General features: G+C 40.3%; 1 protein-coding gene across 2 annotated transcripts in view; it reads left to right on the top strand.

The window, feature by feature from the left end:
* The window catches only part of PTPN21 (protein tyrosine phosphatase non-receptor type 21), a 79,508-nt gene that overhangs the window by 13,047 nt on the left and 43,483 nt on the right, over positions 1-22,978 (top strand). For both annotated transcript variants that reach the window (XM_072839620.1, XM_072839621.1), the window contains one exon: positions 18,710-18,879. In XM_072839620.1, coding sequence (XP_072695721.1) covers positions 18,710-18,879 — 170 coding nt within the window. The remainder of the gene's footprint in view (positions 1-18,709; positions 18,880-22,978) is intronic.

Here is a 22,978-nt window from a genome sequence, read left to right as displayed (position 1 = left end):
CTAGATAGTTAAAAACTAGCCATATAGTGGTGCCTGGCTGACTCTAGGAAAGCACGTGACTCTTGATCCCAGGTTGTGGGTTTGAGCCCCATGTTGGGTGTAGAGATTACTGAAAAAATAAATGGGGTTAAAAAAAAAGAACCAGCTATATAAATAGAGGAATTATAAATACAAACATGTAAATGTTACGCATTTTAACATAAGTAACATCACACAGGTTATTACGGATTTTTGAAACCTGTTTACTTAAAGGAATGGAGTATTATTCAACTATCCCCTTAATTTCTAGTAAGTTTAAGAGCTAATAGTCTAAGATATTTTTCTCCCAGTATTGGATTTTCCACTTCAGAGGTGTTAGGGAGGTCCTTGAATCGCTTTCGCCAACAATCTGCCACAGTTGTGTAGTCTTATCACCATGTGGAACTAAGTATGAATTTACTCATGTGCGGAGGTTTGTGAGTTGAGTTACAAAATGGTGGACGTAGGGAATGGAGGGTATTTGGGGCTCCTCACTAAGTTCTGTCATTTCCTTTGGTGTATAAAGCTTCAGATTTCATTCCTTATAACACTAGAGGTTTTAGTGGATTTCTACTGCCCTCCCTTCTGGGTGGATGAACATTATTGTGCTAGAAGCTTAATATGCCTTATCACATTTAATCCTCACATGGAATTAGGCATTACTTTTCCATTTTAAAGTGTGGAAACAGAGGTTCTGAAAAATTGGGTGATTTGCTCTGCTAATCTGGGTGACCATACAGCTAATAAGCAGAAGAGTCAGAATTTGAGTTTGTATCTGTCAAACTAATGCTTGAACTTTGACGTTTAGAGTTACAGGGGTCATGGGCCCCTTTAGAATCTGATGAGGTTGTAGAATTTTGCATACAGTTTCAAGTGGTTCGTGGATACCCCCTCTGTCAATCCATTTATGAGCCAGGCTGTCTGCCGAGAAGCCTCTTCTAGATGAAGCAGTCTTTCCCCTGCTCTCAGCTTAATAGGACTTTCTTCCTTGGTCTTTCTTTTTTCTCCAGTTTATTTGTGAAATAAATGGTAGGATAGAATATTTGTGAACAATTCAAGACCTTCGTATTTTTAGGAGAATAATTTACCTCTGAAGTATACCCCTCCCTGACTGTGCCCACAAATATTCTTTTTGAGTGATCTTTATCTTCAGATCTAAGGAAAGGCTGTTTGAGGTATTTGTTTCCTCATTGAGATGTGTTACTCCTTTTTTGTTTGTTTTTAAGATTTAATTTTTAGGTAATCTCTCTCTATACCCAACATGGAGCTTGAATTTACAACCCCAGGTCAAGAATCCCATGCTCTACCAACTGAGCCAGCCGGGCACTTCAAGGACATTTTATTCTTGAGGGAAAAGCTCCTTTCAAGGAGTAAAGGGAAGAGGTTGTGAATGGAAATTCCTTCATTACACCTCTTCCTTACCAGACTGCACCTTCATGCCCACCAAGCAATAGGTGTGTGACCGTTTTTCAGTAAACGAATTGATGACTCATTTATGCATTAACCAAATTCACTGGCACTTCTTGAACCCTATATTTCATCTTTTTGTGACAAGCACACACTACATTGTGAGTTTTTTTTTTCCCTTTGCTCATATCACTTTTTTTTTTTTTTTAAAGTAGGTCCATGCCCAGTGTGGAGCCACAAGCACACACTACATTGTGAGTTTTATTTTTCCCTTTGCTCATATCACTTTTTTTTTTTTAAAGTAGGTCCATGCCCAGTGTGCAGCCACAAGCACACACTACATTGTGAGTTTTATTTTTCCCTTTGCTCATATCACTTTTTTTTTTTTTTCTTAAAGTAGGTCCATGCCCAGTGTGGAGCCCAATGTAGGGCTTGAACTCCCAACTCTGAGATCAAGATCTGAACTGAGGTCAGGATTTGGTCACTTAACTTAGCCATGCAGGCACCCCTAAATATCACTTACCTCTCTTTGGTAAGTGCAAAAAGGTGGTTTTATTATAACACAGGGACAGGACCCATGGGCAGAAAGAGCTGCTTCATATTACTTTCTTAACAGTATACTGGTTTAGCAGATGTTTCCTGTTTGGTTCTCTGAGCAGTTTGTTCGTAAATAAATGTCACTTATATTTTACTTTTTTTTTTTTTTAAATTTTTATTTATTTATGATAGTCCCACACACAGAGAGAGAGGGGCAGAGACATAGGCAGAGGGAGAAGCAGGCTCCATGCACCGGGGGCCTGACGTGGGATTCGATCCCGGGTCTCCAGGATCGCGCGCTGGGCCAAAGGCAGGCGCTAAAGCGCTGCGCCACCCAGGGATCCCTATATTTTACTTTTTTTTTTTTTTTTTAAAGATTTTATTTATTTATTCATGACAGTCACAGAGAGAGAGAGAGAGGCAGAGACACAGGCAGAGGGAGAAGCAGGCTCCATGCACCGGGAGCCCGATGTGGGATTCGATCCCGGGTCTCCAGGATCGCGCCCTGGGCCAAAGGCAGGCGCCAAACCGCTGCGCCACCCAGGGATCCCTATATTTTACTTTTTAATGAATATCCAGAGGCAACTTAAATTCTTAAGACTTAGCTTAAGATATTTCACTAGAAGAGACCATGCATGTCACAAATCCTATATGAGAAGTATCAACATGTGTTAGGAATAACTTTTCCACCTTTCTGTAGTAGATTGCCCAGATGAGATCGCTAAAAGGTATATGGGGTTTAGATTTATAAATAGGACACAGTAATCACATTATTCTGAATGAGCTTTAACTGAGCAGGCTAAGAAAGTGTACAAGTAATTTCATGCTGGCTGTTGGCAGTTCATTTTCTTTGTGAATATAAAAAGAATTTGTGTTTGTTCAGTTGTGTTACAGTTATGTAGCTGGCTCAGACTTTGACTTGACAAATCCATCGATGTCATGTGAATATTCAGCCGATTGAACTTTGTTATCATTAGATTCAATTGTAGTTGGCAAAGCAAGGTTGTGTAGGCAACAAGGTGGAGTTTTGGTACCGTTTGAACTTGGATTCAAATCCCTGTACACTACCTGTGTGACCCAAGAAAGCCAGCTTCTCTGGATTTTGCTGCTTCTCTGTGTGAGATGGTAGCACATGACAGTAAGAATGATAGCTATTTACTGCACACTGACTAGATGCCAAGCACTGTACTAGATACTTTACATGTTTACTTTATCCCTGAGTGGAATGGACTTCCTTCCTTCTCCCACCATCTCAGTGATGGAGTAGAGACCAATGATGGACAGCACCAGGACACTTGTTAACTGGCAACTCTAGTTTTTAGTAGTTTTCTTCAGTTCTTTCTCTTTCTTTCCTTTTCTTTTTCTTTTTCTTTTTCTTTTTCTTTTTCTTTTTCTTTTTCTTTTTCTTTTTCTTCGTGATAGAGCGAGCATGAGCGAGGAAGAGGGAGAAGCAGACTCCCCACTGAGCAAGGAGCTTGATGCAGGGCCTGATCCAGAACTCTGGGATCATGATCTTGGCTCAAGGCAGACGTTTAGCAGACTGAGCCACCCAGGCACCCCTCTTTAGTCATTTCCATTTTCCTTTTCATTGTCTAAATTCACATCAGTTGAAATAAACTGAGAAAAAATGGATTGGAGAAATATGACTTGAGATGTTACTGTCAACCAGTCAAGTTTAGGGCTACCCCACTGAGAGTTAAGATACCATTGTAATGTCCTTTCTCTTCCTGCCAGTTGAGTGTGAATTATCTAGAAAATAACCTTAATTCTCTCTTTTTAAAAAAGATTTATGTATTTATTTGTTAGAGACACAGAGAGGCAGAGACATAGGCGGAGGGAGAAGCAGGCTCCTTGCAAGGAGCCTGATGTGGGACTTGATCCCAGATTCTGGGATCACGCCCTGAGCCGAAGGCAGATGCTCAACCACTGAGCCACCCAGGTGTCCAATAACCTTAATTCTCATTCACCCATATTTTGCACTTACAGATAATATTTAGACAAGTACCTATTTGACTTGTCTTTAATTTTTTGACTGGAACCTATTTTGAAGTCAAATTTATGTTTGAATGGCAACTTATGGAAAAGAACACTTAAATTCTGTTTTACAGTATGATAACATAAAGACACATGAAGCATGTTGAATAATTAAGACTACATCTAGAATTATACAATATTTGTATAAAGTGTCACCCACTACTGGAATGGAGACTTCACTGTACACTGCTCTCGTTTTAGTCCCTGGCTGGGGCAACTAGTAGTGACAGCACCCAACTAGAATTCAGGTCTTTCACTCCTCTTTTTTTTTTTTTTTTTTTTTTTAAGATTTTTATCTATTTATTCGTGAGAGACACAGAGAGACAGAGGCAGAGACATAGGCAGAGGGAGAAGTAGGCCCCATGCAGGGAGCCCAACATGGGACTTGATCCCGGATCTCCAGGATCACACCCTGGGCTGCAGGCGGTGCTAAACTGCTGCGCCACCCGGGCTACCCTAAACTCTTTAAAAAAAAAAAAAAAATTATTTATTCATGAAAGACACGAGAGAGAGGCAGAGACACAGGGAGGGAGAAGCAGGCTCCCTATAGGGAGCCTGATGTGGGACTTGATCCCAGGACTCCAGGATCACGTCCTGAGCCAAAGGTAGAAGCTCAACCACTGAGCACCATTCAGGTATCGCTAAATTCTTAAAGAAGAAAAGAAAGAAAAGCGATGCAGGTGTTGGTATTTTCGAATAATTTGTTTTAAAAGGAAAGAAAAAAGAAGACAGGAAAAGTTCCCAAAAACAAAACCCTGCTAGTGAAGGAAATAGTTAAGTATAGATTTTCCTATAGTAAAAAAGATGTGATATGAAATTTTCTGTTTAAGGGGACTTGAAAACTGACAATAGGAGCTAGTATTACTTGAGCAGTTATTTTGTGTGAGACACTTGTTTCGGGAGGGGCTTTGGATATTTGCTCCTCAGCCTCAGCAGTCCTATGGGGAAGGCACTGTTTCGCTCCTCTCCACTTTACAGAAGGGTAACACAGGTGTTAAGTAACTTTGCTCATGCTTCCAGGGCAGGCTCCTCTGTGCTCAGCAGCTTTCTTCCCAGGATGTAACTCTGGGCAAGTGACAGGTGGCCTGCCATGGAGTTCATGCCTCTAAGGGCAGCTTGGCACAGTGCAGCCTCCAAATCTGATGGAGATTGCTTTAAGTACTCTTGAGATACGTGTTTTTGTTTATTCTAATTACTACAATTTATTATTTTGCTTCAAATAGGTTTTTTGAGGTTACATCAGGCACAGAAAGATAAGCCTGAGAAAGAACATAAATCATAATCAGGCCAGCAAGACCCCATGGGGAGTGCCTAAAGTACTGAGGGCAGACCTGTTTGATAGGGAGCTCTCTGTGATCCTGTTCCCCGGCAGAGTTGGAAGTCTCAGGCTGATGAAATAGCCCCCTGGAGAATTCTCTGCTGAGAGATTTTCCAAAGCAGTAGCCTTGCTTTGCAGTGTTGTTGTTTGAACTTGGGGTGGGGGGTGGCTCCTAGAGTCTGAAACTGCAACTAAATCAAGAAAAGTGGCCAGGGCAGCCCTGGTGGCGCAGTGGTTTAGCGCCGCCTGCAGCCCAGGGCGTGATCCTGGAGACCCTGGATCGAGTCCTACGTCAGGCTTTCTGCATGGAGCCTGCTTCTCCCTCTGCCTGTGTCTCTGCCTCTCTCTCTCTCTGCATCTCTATGAATAAATAAATAATCTTAAAAAATTTTTTTAAGAAAAGTGGCCAAACCAGTAAGCCCATTGCGGTGCTTGCTGTGTTGCCTTGTGTAGCTGAATCACTGTGATTAGCCACGGTGTATGCAGGTGGTGTTTCCACCTGTTAAAAGCACGTCACCTCACTGAAGCCTTTTCCCTTCTACTATTTGTGGATTAGGAGCATGAAGACAGGACCGCTGTAAATTGTCACTGCGTTTTCATTCCTCTTCTGCAGCTCATGATTATCTCTGTTGTCTATTTTTTCATTGAGACTTTTATATTTCTTGAATAGAGTAATTGTATATAGGGTGATGAATAGAGGATAACTCCTATTATCCTTAATACTTAATAGCACAACTATACTGAAAGCCGGATCATTGTCTTCTACTTTTAAATATAACAAAAGCATTTTATTTTCCTCATATCCAAATAGCACTTCTTAGAATAAAATGTAACTGGCATTATGGTACTTAAACAATTTAAAAAATATCAAGTGTATATTTCTGAGTTACTGACTTTTACTTAGGTACCTTCTGTGCCTTGGTCTTCAATGAAGAACATAGTTGAAATCTATTAAACCTGTAAGTGTGGCCTTTGTTAAGGGGAACTTTATTAATAAAAAGGAGAAAAAAAAATCACTTTTCTATATCAGAAGAGGAAACAGTTTTACTATTAGAGCATTTGTGAATATGGAAGAAGTATTTGGTGTAACTAGAAAACCACCTTGTAAAATATGTGGGGAAAAATTATTTCATATATGCTAAAAGCATTAGTTTTGAACTTTGATTAATGAGGAAAACAAATACAGCTTTTAAGAAGTCTGGGAGTTTATTCATGTGTATCTGTTGAGGATTGTAACCACAAAAGCAATTTTCTTGATTTTATAATCTTCAGATCTTTCATGGTAATACTAATTTAAGAACAGTGGAACTGTGGTGTTTTTTATATTTTAAGGTAGTGGAAAATAGTTGGGTAATATTCTTTCAGGCAGTAGAAATTAACATTGATTTGATTTTGTTAAAATATATTCACTTATAGTTCTAAAATTGAATTCCCTTTATCTCTGTGTGGTTTCCTTCTCCCCACATCACAGCCACATTTAGGTAACAGGATACAGTTATGATTTCAACCTGACAAAAGTGAATGTTAGAAAAACAGCAGCTATTCATAAATATGCTCGTTTCAGCTCTTCCTTTTCACTTTTATATCGTGTACTTAGAACCTCTAAAAATATTGCTCACACTACTCACTGGCAAGAGAAAATAGAAAAAATAAGAGGAATCAGAAAAATATTAAAAATGCTTTTCCCTCTGGGAACTAACTGATATATAAAAACTGGAATATGGGCTGAATTAGTCTTTTACCTCTCTTAATAAAAAGAGAACTGCTAGTATTTATCAATTCCCCTAAAACCTAGGCATTTGTGGATTAAGTTATATGCCCAAAAGTCCCAAATTTAGAAAGAGAAATTAATCTAATTCATTTGTTGGAATGGGATATAAGAAATGGTCCTAGAATGTGGCAAACTGGTTAACTAAAATAATTGAAGGTGGACTCTGGTTTACCATCAGTTATGTGGGTTTTAAACAAAATGACTTTTTTCTGTAGTAGTATAGGATAGAGCACACCAGGGACACCTGGGTGGCTCAGCAGTTGAACATCTGCCTTCCACTCAGGTTCTGATCCCACAGTCCTGGGATCGAGTCCCATATCAGGTTCCCCACAGGGAGCCTGCTTCTCCCTCTGGGTATGTCTCTGCCCCTCTCTCTGTGTCTGTCATGAATAAATAAATAAAATCTAAAAAAAAAAAAAAAAAAAAAAAAAAAGGAATAGAGCACACCAGCTCTGCCTCTGTTAAAACTGTGTTAACATCTCAGTTATTTCTGTCATTCTTAGGTAGTAAAATTTGGTATATACTAAAAATTCCTGTTTAATCTTAATTTACTCTAAAGACATGTTGGTAATAGTTTTAATCTTCTCATTGAATATCTTTCTCCATACCACTTATCAGTATCTGGCCTCCCATATATTTTGCTTGTCTTTCTCTCCCCACTGGAATGTAAGCCACATGAGGCCAGGAAGTATATTCTTTTGTTCAGTGCTATATCCTTATCACCCACAACAGTGTTTGACACACAGTAGGTGTTGTCAGAATTCATTGAACAAATAGATGAATCTGAGGCATTAGTCCGTTTTTCTTAGAAAGTACAGTATAAGATATTTTTTTTAAAGTTTTTTGCTTGTTTACTTTTTTGTAATCTCTCCACCCAATGTGGGGCTCAAACTCAAAACCCTGAGATCTAGAGTCACACGCTCTTCTGACTGAACTGGGCAGGTGCCCCACAGTATGATATATTTTTTGAAGAACGACCTTACTGTGTTTGGGGATCACTGTATTCTCCTTAGCATCTTATTTTCCAGGATAGTAAATAGAAAATACATGAACCGTCATCTCTGTAAATAGTGATTCCATTTCACACCTTGGACTTTTCTTTCAGTATATCCCTAAAATTGGCTTTTCATTTGCCTCTTTTCTTAAAAGCTAGATGTTACAGCAACAACAAAAATCTGGCCATTTGAGGAGTTCAGTTACTTGGACTTCAGTTAATAATAAAAGTTTGAGTGTAGACTGCCAAAATATATTTTTTGATTGTTATTTTCTCAGTCCTCATATATGCTAGAGTATAGTGATGATATTGTGTTATCACCTTGACGGTAAGATAGATGGTATATTATTTGACCAAGGACAGAAGAAAATGGATCAGAATTAAACAGAGTAGAGAAAAAAACACCGTCTACTTGAGGCACTGTGACCACAATGCTATCTGTCAAAAGGAACAGATAGAATGCTTCATTATTTATGGCACACTCAGAGTAGAGGTAAGCTCTGGGCTTGAATTAGGTTAATACTTAGTAACTACCCTTGTTAGATGATCTCTGCCTCGGATAGGCTTTATCTAGAGCTATCTCCTCTCATCACTTTCCTGATGAAAAGTCTTCCGACTTATGCCTAGTCTAAGAAAAGCATCAGGATAAAATTATAGTTGTAATTTTATATGGGATTAACTTTTATCAAACTGAATGCATCAGTGGCTTAAAAAACCCTCCAGCTAAATCGTGTGTCCCTTTGCTCTGCTTTAAAAATAGCACAACTAAAAGACTCTTAAAATAATTAGACAAGAAATGAGTTGGGGATTAGGAAAGGGTTTACATTCTGACAAGATGTGGACCTGCTTATAATAACTCATGTCTCTTTAGATGACTGTGATTTGAGGGGACACCTTTTACCCAAGCTCAAAAATTTGTAAACTGTCCCTCTGAACAAAAAGCTTAATTATCAAAAGACCTTGTTCTCTGAATAAATATTAGCTCATTTAAAGAAGTCAGCCATATTGTGTCTGAAAAGAAGGCAAATTATTTATTTTATCTTTTTTTTTAAAAGATTATTTATTTATGACAGACACAGAGAGAGAGAGAGAGAGAGGCAGAGAGACACAGGCAGAGGGAGAATCAGGCTGCATGCAGGGAGCCCGACATGAGACTTGATCCCGGGACTCCAGGATCACACCCTGGGCCGAAGGTGGCACTAAACCGCTGGGCCACTGGGGCTGCCCATATTTTATCTTTTTTAAAAGATTTTATTTATTTATTCGTGAGAGACACACAGAGACACAGGCAGAGGGAGAAGCAGGCTCCCTGCAGGGAGCCCGATGTGGAACTCGATCCCAGGACCCAGGACCCGGAGATCAGGACCTGAGCCAAGGGCAGATGCTCAACCCCTGAGCCACCCAGGTGCCCCAGAAGACAAGTTTTTAAGTGTAACTTTTGTTTTTACTGTAGTTTTATTCAGCAGGCACAATTATCCACATTTTAGGGAGCAGCTGTGAAAACTTTTAAATAGCTCTGAAGAAATTATTGAATAACTTGATGAAAACGACTGACATGTTCAGAGCAAAATAGGAAAGGGTGAGTGTAAAAGTATCTTGACAGTGGAGAAGTTTCACAAAAAAATCTGTTTAGTGATAATTGAGCATTGATCTAGACAATGCTAGAAGATTCAGTGGTTTAGAGGCTTTTATTGGAGTGAGTTTACTGCAGGTCAGGTCGGCTTGCTTTGTCACTAGTGAGAGTAGACAGAGCTGTGGAGGAAGAGAAGCCACGTGGAGGTAAAGTCTCTTATCGGGGAAAGGTACTGGGAAGTTAGATAAGGAGTGGTGGGAGGCATGAACCAAAAGCCAATAATTAAAGACTGGTTTATGGGGAAACTTTTATTATAGTTAAACCACGCCTGTAAATAAGACAGGACATGCATAACCCAGAAGATTTGGACTCAAAAGAAGACACATGATTCTGGGAAAGTATCCTAGACCAAGAAACAATTGGTAATAATAGTTGAAATTTAAGGCACATGAGGCCTGTCTGTACTAAGGTTTTTATTTCTTTTAAAAGAAGGTTGTACTGTATCCTGACTTTAAATAAAGGAAGAAAGGTGCCTGGGTTGCTTAGTGAGTTAAGCATCTGCCTTTGGCTCAGGTCATGATCTCAGGGTCCTGGGATGGAGCCCCCATTTGGGCTCTGTGCTCAGCTGGGAGTGGGCTTGAAGATTCCCTTTCCCTCAGCCACTCCCTCCACTTGTGCTTGCTCTCTCTCTCTCTCAAATCAGTAAATCTTAAAAAAAAGATAAATAAGGAAAGAAATTTGACCATTATCTGGTCAGTCATATTTTCAAGGAAGAAGCATGCTTGACTCGAGTTTTGTTGTTTTCTCAGTCACACCTGGAGAGATCTTAACTGCTAAGTCAATGCACTCAGAGCAAATCGAACAAGAGTGCTTTTAACTTATGAGCATAGTGATAACTTACAAAGTTCACCACAACTTTCTGAAGAAGGCAGGCTACAGGTTCTTTTCCCTGTGAAGCAACAGACCCAGGCAGAGCAGGGGAGGGGCGGAGCCTCGTGACAGCAGGCCAGCACTCTTGCCATTACAAGGAGCTGGGGGCTGCTATTGGAATTGCAGGCATACATCAGGGAAATATAAATCAAAACCACAATGAGATACCACCTCACACCAGTGAGAATGGTGAAAATGAACAAGACAGGAAACAACAAATGTTGGAGAGGATGTGGAGAAAGGGGAACCCTCTTGCACTGTTGGTGGGAATGTGAACTGGTGCAGCCACTCTGGAAAACTGTGTGGAGGTTCCTCAAAGAGTTAAAGATAGAGCTACCCTACAACCCAGCAATTGCACTGCTGGGGATTTATCCCAAAGATACAGATGCAGTGAAACAGCAGGACACCTGCACCCCAATGTTTCTAGCAGCAATGTCCACAATAGCCAAACTGTGGAAGGAGCCTCTGTGTCCATCGAAAGACATGGATAAAGAAGATGTGGTTTATGTATACAATGGAATATTACTCATCCGTTAGAAACGACAAATACCCACCATTTGCTTTGAAGTGGATGGAACTGGAGGGTATTATGCTGAGTGAAGTAAATCAGTCAGAGAAGGACAAACATATGGTCTCATTCATTTGGGGAGTATAAAAAATAGGGAAAGGAGAGAAAATGAGTGGGAAATATCAGTGAGGGTGACAGAACATGAGAGACTCCTAACTCTGGGAAACGAACAAGGGGTAGTGGAAAGGGAGGTGGGCGGGAGGATGGGGTGACTGGGTGGCAGGCAGTGAGGGGGGCACCTGACGGGATGAGCACTGGGTGTTAATGCTATATGTTGGCAAATCGAACTCCAATAAAAAGAATAAAAAAAAAACTGAGCCACACAGTAATATTGTGCAAGATATATTGACAGTTTCCAAACTTATTTTTTATATATAAAACATGTTTTTTATAAATTAAAAAAAAAAAAAAAAGGAATTGCAGGCATAGCCCCTTAGAGAACATCTAAATAACAGCAGGCACTAAAACAGGTACCAAAGGTTGAAATCTTTTTCCTGGTTTTGGAAAATGTGGTTGAACTCAAAAGTGAAATAATGAAACCACAATTAAATTGGCTAAAGTACTGTGAACTTGTATATGCAATAAGTTGTTTTTGTAATCACTTTTGGGAGGTGAAGCAATCTTCATAACTTTGCCTAATAACCAAGACTTAATTCTGTTGCTCAAACAACTGGTTTTAAAAAGATTTATTGGGCAGCCCTGGTGGCTTGGCGGTTTAGTGCCACCTTCGGCCTGGGGCATGATTCTGCGAGTCCCCTCCGGCTCCCTGCATGGAGCCTGTTCCTCCCTCTGCCTTTGTCTCTGCCTCTCTCGCTCTCTCTCAGGGTCTCTCATGAATAAATAAATAGAATCTTAAAAAAATAAAAAGATTTATTTATTTGGGGGTGGGGAGAGAAAAGGAGCAGGAACAGGGGGCCCGGGATGGGGGTGGCAAAGAGAAAATCCTCAAGTAGACTCCCTGTTGAGTCGGTGTGGTGGGGGTGAGGGGAATGACTGCCTCTGGGCTCAATCCTGGGACCCTGAGATGGTGACTTGAGCTGAAATCAGAAGATTCCTCTGCCTAACTGACGGAACTACCCAAGTGTCCCCTGCAAACAACTATTTTTAATGCCAGTCTTTTTTTTTTTTTTTTTTTTTTAAGATTTTGTTTATTCATGACAGACACAGAGAGAGGCAGACACACAGGCAGAGGGAGAAACAGGCTCCATGCAGGGAGCCCGACCTGGAACTTGATCCCAGGTCTCCAGAATCATACCTTGGGCTGAAGGCAGTGCTAAACTGAGCCCCCCAGGTGACCCTAAGAATCCATTTCCATGGGTACCTGGGTGGCTCAGTGGTTGAGCATCTGCCTTTGGCTCAGGTCGTGATCCTGAGGCCCAGGGATCAAGTTCTGTTCCCACTCCCTGCAGGGAGCCTGCTTCTTCCTCTGCTTCTGTCTCTGTGTCTCTCATGAATAAATAAATAAAATCTTAAAAAAAAAATCCATTTCCAAATTCAAAGTCATAAAGATTTATGTCTGTTCTAAAGAATTTTATGATTTAGTTCTTATATTTAGGTTGTTGATTCGGTTTGATTAATTTTTATATACTCTGTGAAGTAGGGTCTAACTTCATTCTTTTGCTTTTTTTTTTTTTTTTTTTTTTTTTTGAGAGAGAAAACGTGCATGTGAGTGGAAGAGGGACAGAGAGAGGTAGAGAATCCCAAGTAGGCTCCATTTCCAGCATGGAGCCCGATGCGGAGCTCAACCCCATCACCCCAAGACTGTGACCCAAGCCAAAATCAAGAGTTGGCTATTCAACTGACTGAACCACCCAAGCACCCCTTTTCTTTTGCATGTTGATCTTCACTTGTCTTAGAACCATTTGTTGAGAGACTGTTCTTTCTCCACCAAATGGTTTGGCACTCTTGCTGAAAATCAGTTGACCATAGATGCACAGGTTTATTTGTGGGCTCAATTTTATAACATTTATCTATGTGTCTCTCTTATACTAGTACCTCACTATTTTTTGTTGTTGTTGTTTTTCCTTTTCTCTTTTTTTCTTTTTTTCTTTTTTAGTTGTAGTTCAGTTTGCCAACATATAGCATTAACATCCAGTGCTCATCCCGTCAAGTGCCCCCCTCAGTGCCCATCACCCAGTCACCCAAAACCCCCACCCACCTCTCTTTCCACTACCCCTTGTTCGTCTCCCCGAGTTAGGAGTCTCTCATGTTCTGTCACCCTCACTGATATTTCCCACTCATTTTCTCTCCTTTCCTCTATAATCCCTTTCACTATTTTTTATATTCCCCAAATGAATGAGACCATATAATGTTTGTCCTTCTCCAAATGACTTATTTCACTCAGCATAATACCCTCCAGTTCCATCCACGTCAAAGCAAATGGTGGGTATTTGTCATTTCTAATGGCTGAGTAACATTCCATCGTATATAGACCATATCTTCTTTATCCATTCGTCTTTCGATGGACACCGAGGCTCCTTCCACAGTTTAGCTATTGTGGACATTGCTGCTATCAACATTGGGGTGCAGGTGTCCTGCTGTTTCACTGCATCTGTATCTTTGGGGTAAATCCCCAGCAATGCAATTGCTGGGTCATAGGGCAGTTCTATCTTTAACTCTTTGAGGAACCTCCACACAGTTTTCCAGAGTGGCTGTACCAGTTCACATTCCCACCAGCAGTGGAAGAGGGTTCCCCTTTCTCCACATCCTGGGTACCTGGGTGGCTCAGCAGTTGAATGTCTGCCTTTGACTCAGGGTGTGATCCCAAAGTCATGGGATCGAGTTCCACATCAAGCTTCTGCATGGAGCCTGCTTCTCTCTCTGCCTATTTCTTTGCCTCTTTCTGTGTGTCTCTCTTGAATAAATAGTATCTTAAAAAAAAAAAAAAAAGACCCCTTGTAATTCCATATAAACTCAAGAATTATCTTTCTCTGAAAAAAGAATAGGGATAGCATTTGAATCTGTAGATCACTTTAGATAGTTTTGCCATCTTACAATATTAAGCGTTCTAATTTATAAGCACAGGAGGTCTTTTCATTTATTTTTTTTTATTCATTCATGAAAGACATAGAGAGGCAGAGACATAGGCAGAGGGAGAAGCAGGTTCCATGGAGGAAGCCTGATGTTGGACTTGATCCTGGTACTCCGGGATCATGCCCTGAGCCAAAGCCAGACACTCAACCACTGAACCACAGAGGCGTCCCTCATTTAATTTTTTTCAACAGTGAAGAGGCACTTGGCTGGCTTAGTCAATAGAGCATGTGACTTTTGATCTTAGGGTCACAAGTTGAAGCTCCAAGTTGGACATGGAGCCTACTTAGAAAAATACTAATTTTCTTTCAGTCATGTTTTGTAATGTTCAGTATACAAGTTTTTTCACCTCACTGGTTAAATTTATTTCTAGATTTTGAATTCTTTTGGATGCTATTTTATATGAAATTGTTTTTTGAATTCCTTTTTAAATTTCCAATTCCTGGTGTGCAGAATCTGTATTGATATGTGCATGCTGAGCTTGAACCCTACAACTTTGCTGAGTTTATTAGTGCTAGTCTTTTTTTTTTTTTTTTTTTTTTGTGAGGGTCTTTCGGGGAGTTTAAAAAAATGTATAGGATCATGTTTCATGTGCATGGAGATAGTTTTACTTCTTCCTTTCCAATTCAGATGCCTTTATTTCATTTTCCTACTTAATTGCTCTGGCTAGAATTTCCAGTACAGTATTGAATACAGTGGTGAACATGGGCATACTTGTCTTGTTCCTGATCTTAGGGGGAAAACTTTCAGTCTTTCACTATTGAGGATGTTCGCTGTGGGTTCTTTATAAATGCTTTTGATGTTGTGAAGTTCTTTTTTTCTTCTTTTTAATAAATTTATTTTTTATTGGTGTTCCATTTGCCAACATACAGAATAACACCCAGTGCTCATCCCATCAAGTGCCCCCCTCAGTGCCCGTCACCCATTCACCCCCACCCCCTGCCCTCCTCCCCTTCCACCACCCCTAGTTCGTTTCCCAGAGTTAGGAGTCTTTATGTTCTGTCTCCCTTTCTGATATTTCCCACACATTTCTTCTCCCTTCCCTTATATTCCCTTTCACTATTATTTATATTCCCCAAATGAACGAGAACATATAATGTTTGTCCTTCTCCGATTGACTTACTTCACTCAGCATAATACCCTCCAGTTCCATCCACGTTGAAGCAAATGGTGGGTATTTGTCATTTCTAATAGCTGAGTAATATTCCATTGTATACATAAACCACATCTTCTTTATCCATTCATCTTTAGATGGACACCGAGGCTCCTTCCACAGTTTGGCTATTGTGGACATTGCTGCTATAAACATCGGGGTGCAGGTGTCCCGGCGTTTCATCGCATCTGTATCTTTGGGGTAAATCCCCAACAGTGCAATTGCTGGGTCGTAGGGCAGGTCTATTTATAACTCTTTGAGGAACCTCCACACTGATGTTATGAAGTTCTTTTGTATTACTAGATTTCTGAGTATTTTTACCAAAAGAAGGTGTTAATTTTTTTTTTTTTTTAAGATTTTATTTATTCATGAGAGACACACAGAGAGAGGCAGAGACACAGGCAGAGGGAGAAGCAGGCTTCACGCAGGGAGCCCGATGCAGAACTCGATCCCGGTACTCCGGGATCATGCCCTGAGCTGAAGGCAAGCGCTCAACCACCAAGCCACCCAGGCGTCCCATAAAAGGGTGTTAAATTTTATCAAATGTTTTTTCTGTTAGTTCAGAGGATTATGTATTTTCTTCATATTAACAATATGTTACATTGATTTTTTTTTTTTTTAAGATTTTGTTTATTTATTTATAGAGACACAGAGAGAGAATGAGAGGCAGAGACACAGGCAGAGGGAGAAGCAGGCTCCATGCAGAGAGCCTGATGCGGGACTTGGGACTCGATCCAGGGTCTCCAGGATCACGCCCCAGGCTGCAGGCGGCGCCAAACCGCTGCGCCACCGGGGCTGCCCTACATTGATTCTTTTGTATATTGAACCTCTCTTGCATTTCTGGTATAAATCCCACCTGCTCATGGTGTATGACCCTTTTGATATGCTGTTGGATTCAGTCTGCAACTATTGCATCTATATCTATAAAAGATATGATATTAGTCTATAGTTTTCTGATGGTGTCTTTTGTCTGTTTGGGATATCAGAATAATGCTGGACTATAGATGAGGTAGAGAGTATTCTCTTGTCCTCTTTGATCCCCCACCCCCACACACACACACTGTTTTTTCGATGAATTTTAAGTTATTTTGGAAAGTTAATTATCCAGATGCTCAAGATTGTTATCTGAGACAAAGCCCCCAAAATGGACTTGCACAGAAAATTCTATGCCTGATGAGAATTTAATCACATTTTTGCTCAAACTCTCCCTATCCATTTTAGAAACAAACTATATTATAGCATCAAATTTCATGCAGATGTTATTTCTTTTTTTTTTTTTTTTTTTTAAGATTTTTATTTATTCATGAGACACAGAGAGAGAGAGAGAGAGGCAGAGACATAGGCAGAAAGAGAAGCAGGCTCCGTGCAGGGAGCCCAATGTGGGACTTGATTCCTGGTCTCCAGAATCATGCCCTGGGCTGAAGGCGGTGCTAAACCGCTGAGCCACCCGGGCTGCGCTGATGTTGTAATTTCATTATGTATGTGTAGAAATTCTATGGAAGCATTGAATTTAAGCATTATGATGTTAGGAGATTTTAGTTACCCATGTGTATGCAAATATTTCTAGTAGCAATTTTAGAAATATAATATTTCTTTGGAGGCATTTAGCCATGTATAAACTTGGTTTTGGCTAGCTTAACCTACTTCAGAGAATAGAACTTGAGGGGCACCTGGGTGGCTCAGTTGAGCATCTGCCTTTGGCTCAGGTCGTGATCCTGGAGTCCTGGGAAATGAGTACTGCATTGGTATATAGTAAACGTTCAAATATTTCGTTCATATGTGATGGCTTGGGTCGTCACTAAGAAGAAGCAAGAGAATATTCATTCTTTCAACAGATTTTACTGAATTCCTGCACCATTCTGTTTGGTTATAAAGGGGAAATGGACACATTCTTCACTTTTGTTGAATTTATTCCCTTGTAAAAAAATTGTAAGGTAAAATGAATATCAAGGGCATGTTTGTATAATTACTCTTTTTCCTTGTAAATTAAAATTGATGTTTTATTTGAATAAAGATTACGAGTTAAAGAAATAGCTTGGATATTACTATTTCTCGTTTTATTATTGTGCTAAAGCTGTATTTTCCATTACAGTGCCACTAGATGCTTGCAGCTATTTAATTTAAGTCAATTAAAATTAAATAACATTAAAAATTTAGTTCCTTGGCTACACTAAACCACATTCTAGGTGCCTGATAGCCACATGCAGCCATGGCTGCTATATCAGAGATAGAATATTTCCATCATCGTAGAAATTTCTTTTCGGCAGTGTTACTCTAGAGTCTAGAACAAAGCAAGGAATTTTTCCAGTTGCCTTGATCTGTAAACTGATTTTGAGGTAAATATTAGCAATGGCCCAAGACTGTCATTTCAGTGCTTAAGTGCATTAATAACCTTTCAGGGTGACCAAGCCCAGAGCTAGTATCGATTTACCTGAACGGTTTCATTACACAGCAAGTGAGATCTAAATGCTAATATCTGGGCAGTTTTTTAAACCTTCTAGAAATAAACTTAAGTTATCTTATTGCTTAATATGTGGGTTTTTGTATATGTGTATGTATGTGAAAATTTATGTCCATGCTCCATAGTATTATGATTGCAATTAAAGTTGTATCTAGGGGATCCCTGGGTGGCTCAGCGGTTTAGCGCCTGCCTTTGGCCCAGGGCGTGATCCTGGAGTCCCTCGTCGGGCTCCTGGCTCGGGCTCCTGGCATGGAGCCTGCTTCTCCCTCCTCCTGTGTCTCTGCCTCCCCCCCCATGTCTATCATGAATAAATAGAAATAAATAAATCTTAAAAAAAAAAGTTGTATCTAATAAACTTTTGGGGGCAAAGAAGAGTTGCAGTTGCACCTGTATTTCTGGAATTTACAATATTTACATGAAATTATTTATAGAAGCCGAATTCAAGAGTAGTGAAAAGTTGTATTAACACCATCTAATTAGTATTTTAAGTATAACCCCAATTATACTTTTAAAAATATCAATTATAAATTTAGTATTTTGATAATTTTAAAACTAAACATTTGTTCAGTAGATGGTTTTTTTTTTGTTGTTAAAAACTCTGTAAAGTGGTATAACAACACCTGATACATTCTGATGTTGAGGCTGTGAATGCATTTTTCTGTGCAGCATTCAAGAAACAGTCTGCAAGAGTAGTTGCTTTGTTGCCTCTTTTTCCTGCATGTGAGTACCTAGATCTATGTATATAGAGAGAGGTCTTGCCTCTGTTCTTTCCTTCAGGTTTTGTTATTGCTTTTTGAGAAGAGAAGCAGTAAGAGGCTGCTGTCACGTGGTCCCAGGTCGTGGGTCAGAGCAATTAGAAGGCCAGACACCCCCTTATACATTTCTGCCTCTTTCAGTGACTTTCCTTCTTTCTAGATCACTTATTTCAGTCTCTGGTACCACAACAAGCAAAATCAGCGCCGGTGGGTGGATTTGGAGAAACCTCTCAAGAAGCAGCTGGATAAATATGCCTCGGAACCTACTGTCTATTTTGGAGTGGTGTTTTATGTGCCTTCAGTGTCCCAACTGCAACAGGAGATTACCAGGTAAGAAATCACATGCCCTTTGTTGTTTAGGAAATAATCTTACAAGGCTAAGAAAGCAACTTGGAGGTTAAAGTCAGGAGGCTCCTGCACACAAATTTAGCCACATTATCACCTGGAGGTTCTGGCTCGTGGCTCATCATAGTATTTTCCTGCATGTTGCCTGAGTTACGGTTTCACTAGGCACGAAAGAGTGATGACAGGTGAAGATGATGTTTTTCTCCTGACTGTGAACTCCTCTTGTAGTTATGTCTTCTTCACAATTTTTGTTGGTTTGTTTCTGACCTTTGTAACACCAAAAGGAGAGAGGAGATTTTAAAAAGGCGCAGGGTCTGTATTCCTATATCGGTGAACCGTGCAGAAGGGTTCTTAGGGATCTATGTCCTGTAGATAGTTGGGAAGGTGAGTGCGTTTAGGATAGAAGAGGGGGCCAGTAAGTGCACTTAGAGGAAAGGGAAGATCTTATTAAGTAGCAGGGTAGAGGAACTAAATGAGGGTACTTTTTTCCCCTTGAAGACAAAATGAAAAACAAGGAATAAAGTAAGGAATAAAATCTGAATCCGTGGGTGAGTCTGCCTTTCAAGTTCTCCCAAATCCACCACTACCTTATCTTTTGAATCCTATTTAACATTACTTTTCAGCCAAGCTGGACTACTTCCAGCGCCCTGAATGTGCCGCAGGCCTTTTCATCTTTGGGTCCTAGAGCTTTCTTAGGTCCTGGAATCCTATTCATCTTCTGAATGTAAGTTCAGAAGGCACCTCCTCCACACAGTGTGTGTGATCCCTGGGCTGGAATGAGCTTTGCCTTACCCAGACCAGCCTACAGTTTGCTTGTACTTGTGTTAAGATGGAAGGTGTTACAACCTTTCATGATAGTTATTTTGTGTACATATCTTATCTTTTTCTTGGATTTTAAACCTATGTTTTCTTTAGCTTTACCTTTTGCACAGTATCTTACACAGTGCCCTGGAGATAGTAAGAACCTGGTAGTGCCCTGTGTTTGTGTAATGTTCTTTTTGAGTACTGAGTTTGCCAGTTAACTCTTGGAAGAAGATAGAAAACCAAAGATGCGAGAATCAGGTAGTAGGGTAAATAGGCACCGACTGTAAAACTGATCTACGATAAAACTGATCTTAAAACTGACAAGTAGAACCCAGAAGGAAGAATAGCAACATGACTAACTCACTTATTTAAACATTCACTGAAGGTATAATGCTACCACATAAGAACTATATTGGTTACTGTGGGAGATGAATCTACAAGTGAATAGGCTTTAATCCTACCCTAGAGGAGTTACTCAGAATCTGGGGGAACTGAAAGGCTATGTAAATAAACAATTACAGTATATTATGATGATAAATGCTTAAGTTAACACACTAGATTCCTAGGGGTGGGGCGTGGGGGAACTAGAACAGGGAAGGTAAAAAAGTTGAATTTTCACTTAGATTTTAGAAAGAATTTTCTTTTCTTTTCTTTTCTTTTCTTTTTTTCTTTTCTTCTTTTTTTTCTTTTAAGATTTTATATATTCATGAGAGAGAGACAGGGAGAAGCAGGCTCCACGCAGGGAGCCTGATGTGGGACTTAATCCCAAGATTCCAGGATCACACCCTGGGTCGAAGGCAGGTGCTAAACTGCTGAGCCACCCAGGAAGCCCCTAGAAAGAATTTTCTAGTTAGAGGGAATAGCTTGTGCAGGAGAGGGATTGAATGTCACTGATGTTTTCAGAAAATTTCAGGTATTCCCTACAGAAAGGAGAGGAGATTTGAAAAATAGGAATGTCCTAGTCATAAAATCATGGTATAATGACTTCTTGGGGAAAGACATTTTCGAATTTTAAAGGAATGGATAGATGACATTTGTATTTTACCAACTTCAGCCATCATGGAAGGCAGCTTAGGGGTGGCAAGACTATCTGGTTAAGAGACCAGTTCGGGATGGATAGGCCATAATGTAGACATTAGTCTAGAACGTGGACCTGAACAAAGGCATTAGCCATAGGAAGGACTGAGGGAGAAGGGGCCTGGTAGATGCAGTCAGTAGGGTTGCACGTTGATTAGATAAAGAGAACCCGACAGAGGGGGATCCCTGAATGGCTCAGCAGTTTGGCGCCTGCCTTTGGCCCAGGGCGTGATCCTGGAGTCCCGGGATTGAGTCCCGCGTCAGGCCCCTGGCATGGAGCCTGCTTCTCCCTCCTCCTGTGTCTCTGCCTCTCTCTCTTTCTCTCTCTCTCTCTCTCTGTCTGTCTATCATAAATAATAAATAAATAAATCTTTAAAAAAAAAAAAGAGAACCCGACAGAGCAGTTGTACCAGTAGGGATTAAGTTTGGCTACATGTAACACAGAACCCTGAATATCTTTCATTTCTTTTTTTTTTTTTTTTTTTAATTTATTTATGATAGTCACACACAGAGAGAGAGAGAGAGAGAGAGAGAGGCAGAGACACAGGCAGAGGGAGAAGCAGGCTCCATGCACCGGGAGCCCGACATGGGATTCGATCCCGGGTCTCCAGGATCGCGCCCTGGGCCAAAGGCAGGCGCCAAACCGCTGCGCCACCCAGGGATCCCTATCTTTCATTTCTTAAGGGAAGTCCAGAGGTCAGCTATGCAGAGCTTATACTGTCCCACAAAGTCTTCAGGGACCCATACTCTTTCTCACTGTTCTACCCTCTTCAGCATGTTCTTTCCATTCACTAGGGAATCTCGTCAAAAAATTCTGGAGAAGTTCTGACTATCACATTCGTATTCCAGGCAGCAAAAGGGTAAAACTGATTTTACTCTCCGTCACCTTCCTTTAAGAGGCCTTTCTTAGTTTCTCAGTCACACTAGTCACATTTTAAGTAATCAGTAGCCACACGAGGCTGATGGCTACTGTATTCGACAGCATAGATAGGCATCCTTTTTATCACTGCAGAAAGTTCTGTTGGACAACACTACTCTAAACCTAACCGTTCACAGGAAAAATTGAAGAGTAGATGGACATGTTAAGTGACCGTACTAGAGTGCAATCAGACAAATCCAGAATATAGGAAATTCTATGTGGCTCATCATAACATTTTATGTATGTATGTATGTATTTATTTATTTTACAACATTTAAATAAATTTTTCTTTTTAAAATTGAGACATGAATGTCAGTCAAATGTGATCTGTGGACATTCTTTAGATCCTGATATTTATTTATTTATTTTTATAAGATTTTATTTGACAGAGAGAAAGGGAGAGAGCACAAGCAGAGGGAGTGGTAGGGAGATGGAGAAGTAGACTCCCCACTGAGCAGGAACCCTGATGTGGGGCTCAATCTCAGGACCCTCAGATCATGACCTGAACCAGAGACAGATGCTTAAGAGACTGAGCCATCCAGGTGCCCCTAGATCCTGATTAAAAGAAAACCCAAAAAACTGTAAAGATACATTTTTGAAGGATGCCTGACTGGCTCAGTCGGTAGAGCATGTGACTCTTGATCTTGGGGTTGTGAGTTTAAGCCCCACGTTGAGTGTAGAGATTATTTAAAAATAAAATCTTTAGGGGTGCCTGGGTGGCTTACTTAGTTATGTGTCTGCCTTTGGCTCAGGTGTCATGATCCCAGAGTCCTGGGATTGAGCCCCGTGTTAGGATCCTTGCTGAGTCAGAAGTCTGCTTCTCCCTCTCCCTCTCCTTTTGCTCCTCCCCACCCTCGTGCTTTCTTTCTCTTTCTCTCTCTTTCAAATAAATGAGTAAGCTCTTTAAAAATAAATAAAGATTTTCAAAAAAATACATTGTTGAGGCAATCACAAAAATTGTACATGGACCAGGTATTGGGTAACATTAGGGAATTATTGCTCATTTTGTTGGGTGTGTTAAAAATTGTGTGTGTGTTAAGCTGACCTTATAGGGATATACACTAAAGTATTTGTAGGTGCTGTGATACGATATCTGGGATTTGATCTAAAGCAGTTGGGTGGGAAAGGGGAGAGAGTCAAGGAAATGGGATGGATCAAGTTGATGACTGAGGCTTCATGATATGGATATGTGGGTTTCCTGGACTTGTTCTCTATATGTTTCAAAAGTTCCGTAATAAAACTTAAAAAATAAAAATGCCAATCCTTCCACAGTGGCCTTCTGAT

The sequence above is a fragment of the Canis lupus genome, chromosome 9 (assembly GCF_048164855.1).
Source record: "Canis lupus baileyi chromosome 9, mCanLup2.hap1, whole genome shotgun sequence".
Classification (NCBI taxonomy): Eukaryota; Metazoa; Chordata; class Mammalia; order Carnivora; family Canidae; genus Canis; species Canis lupus.
Note: the sequence above shows the minus strand (reverse complement) of the source record. Positions and strands in the feature narration are given on the sequence as shown.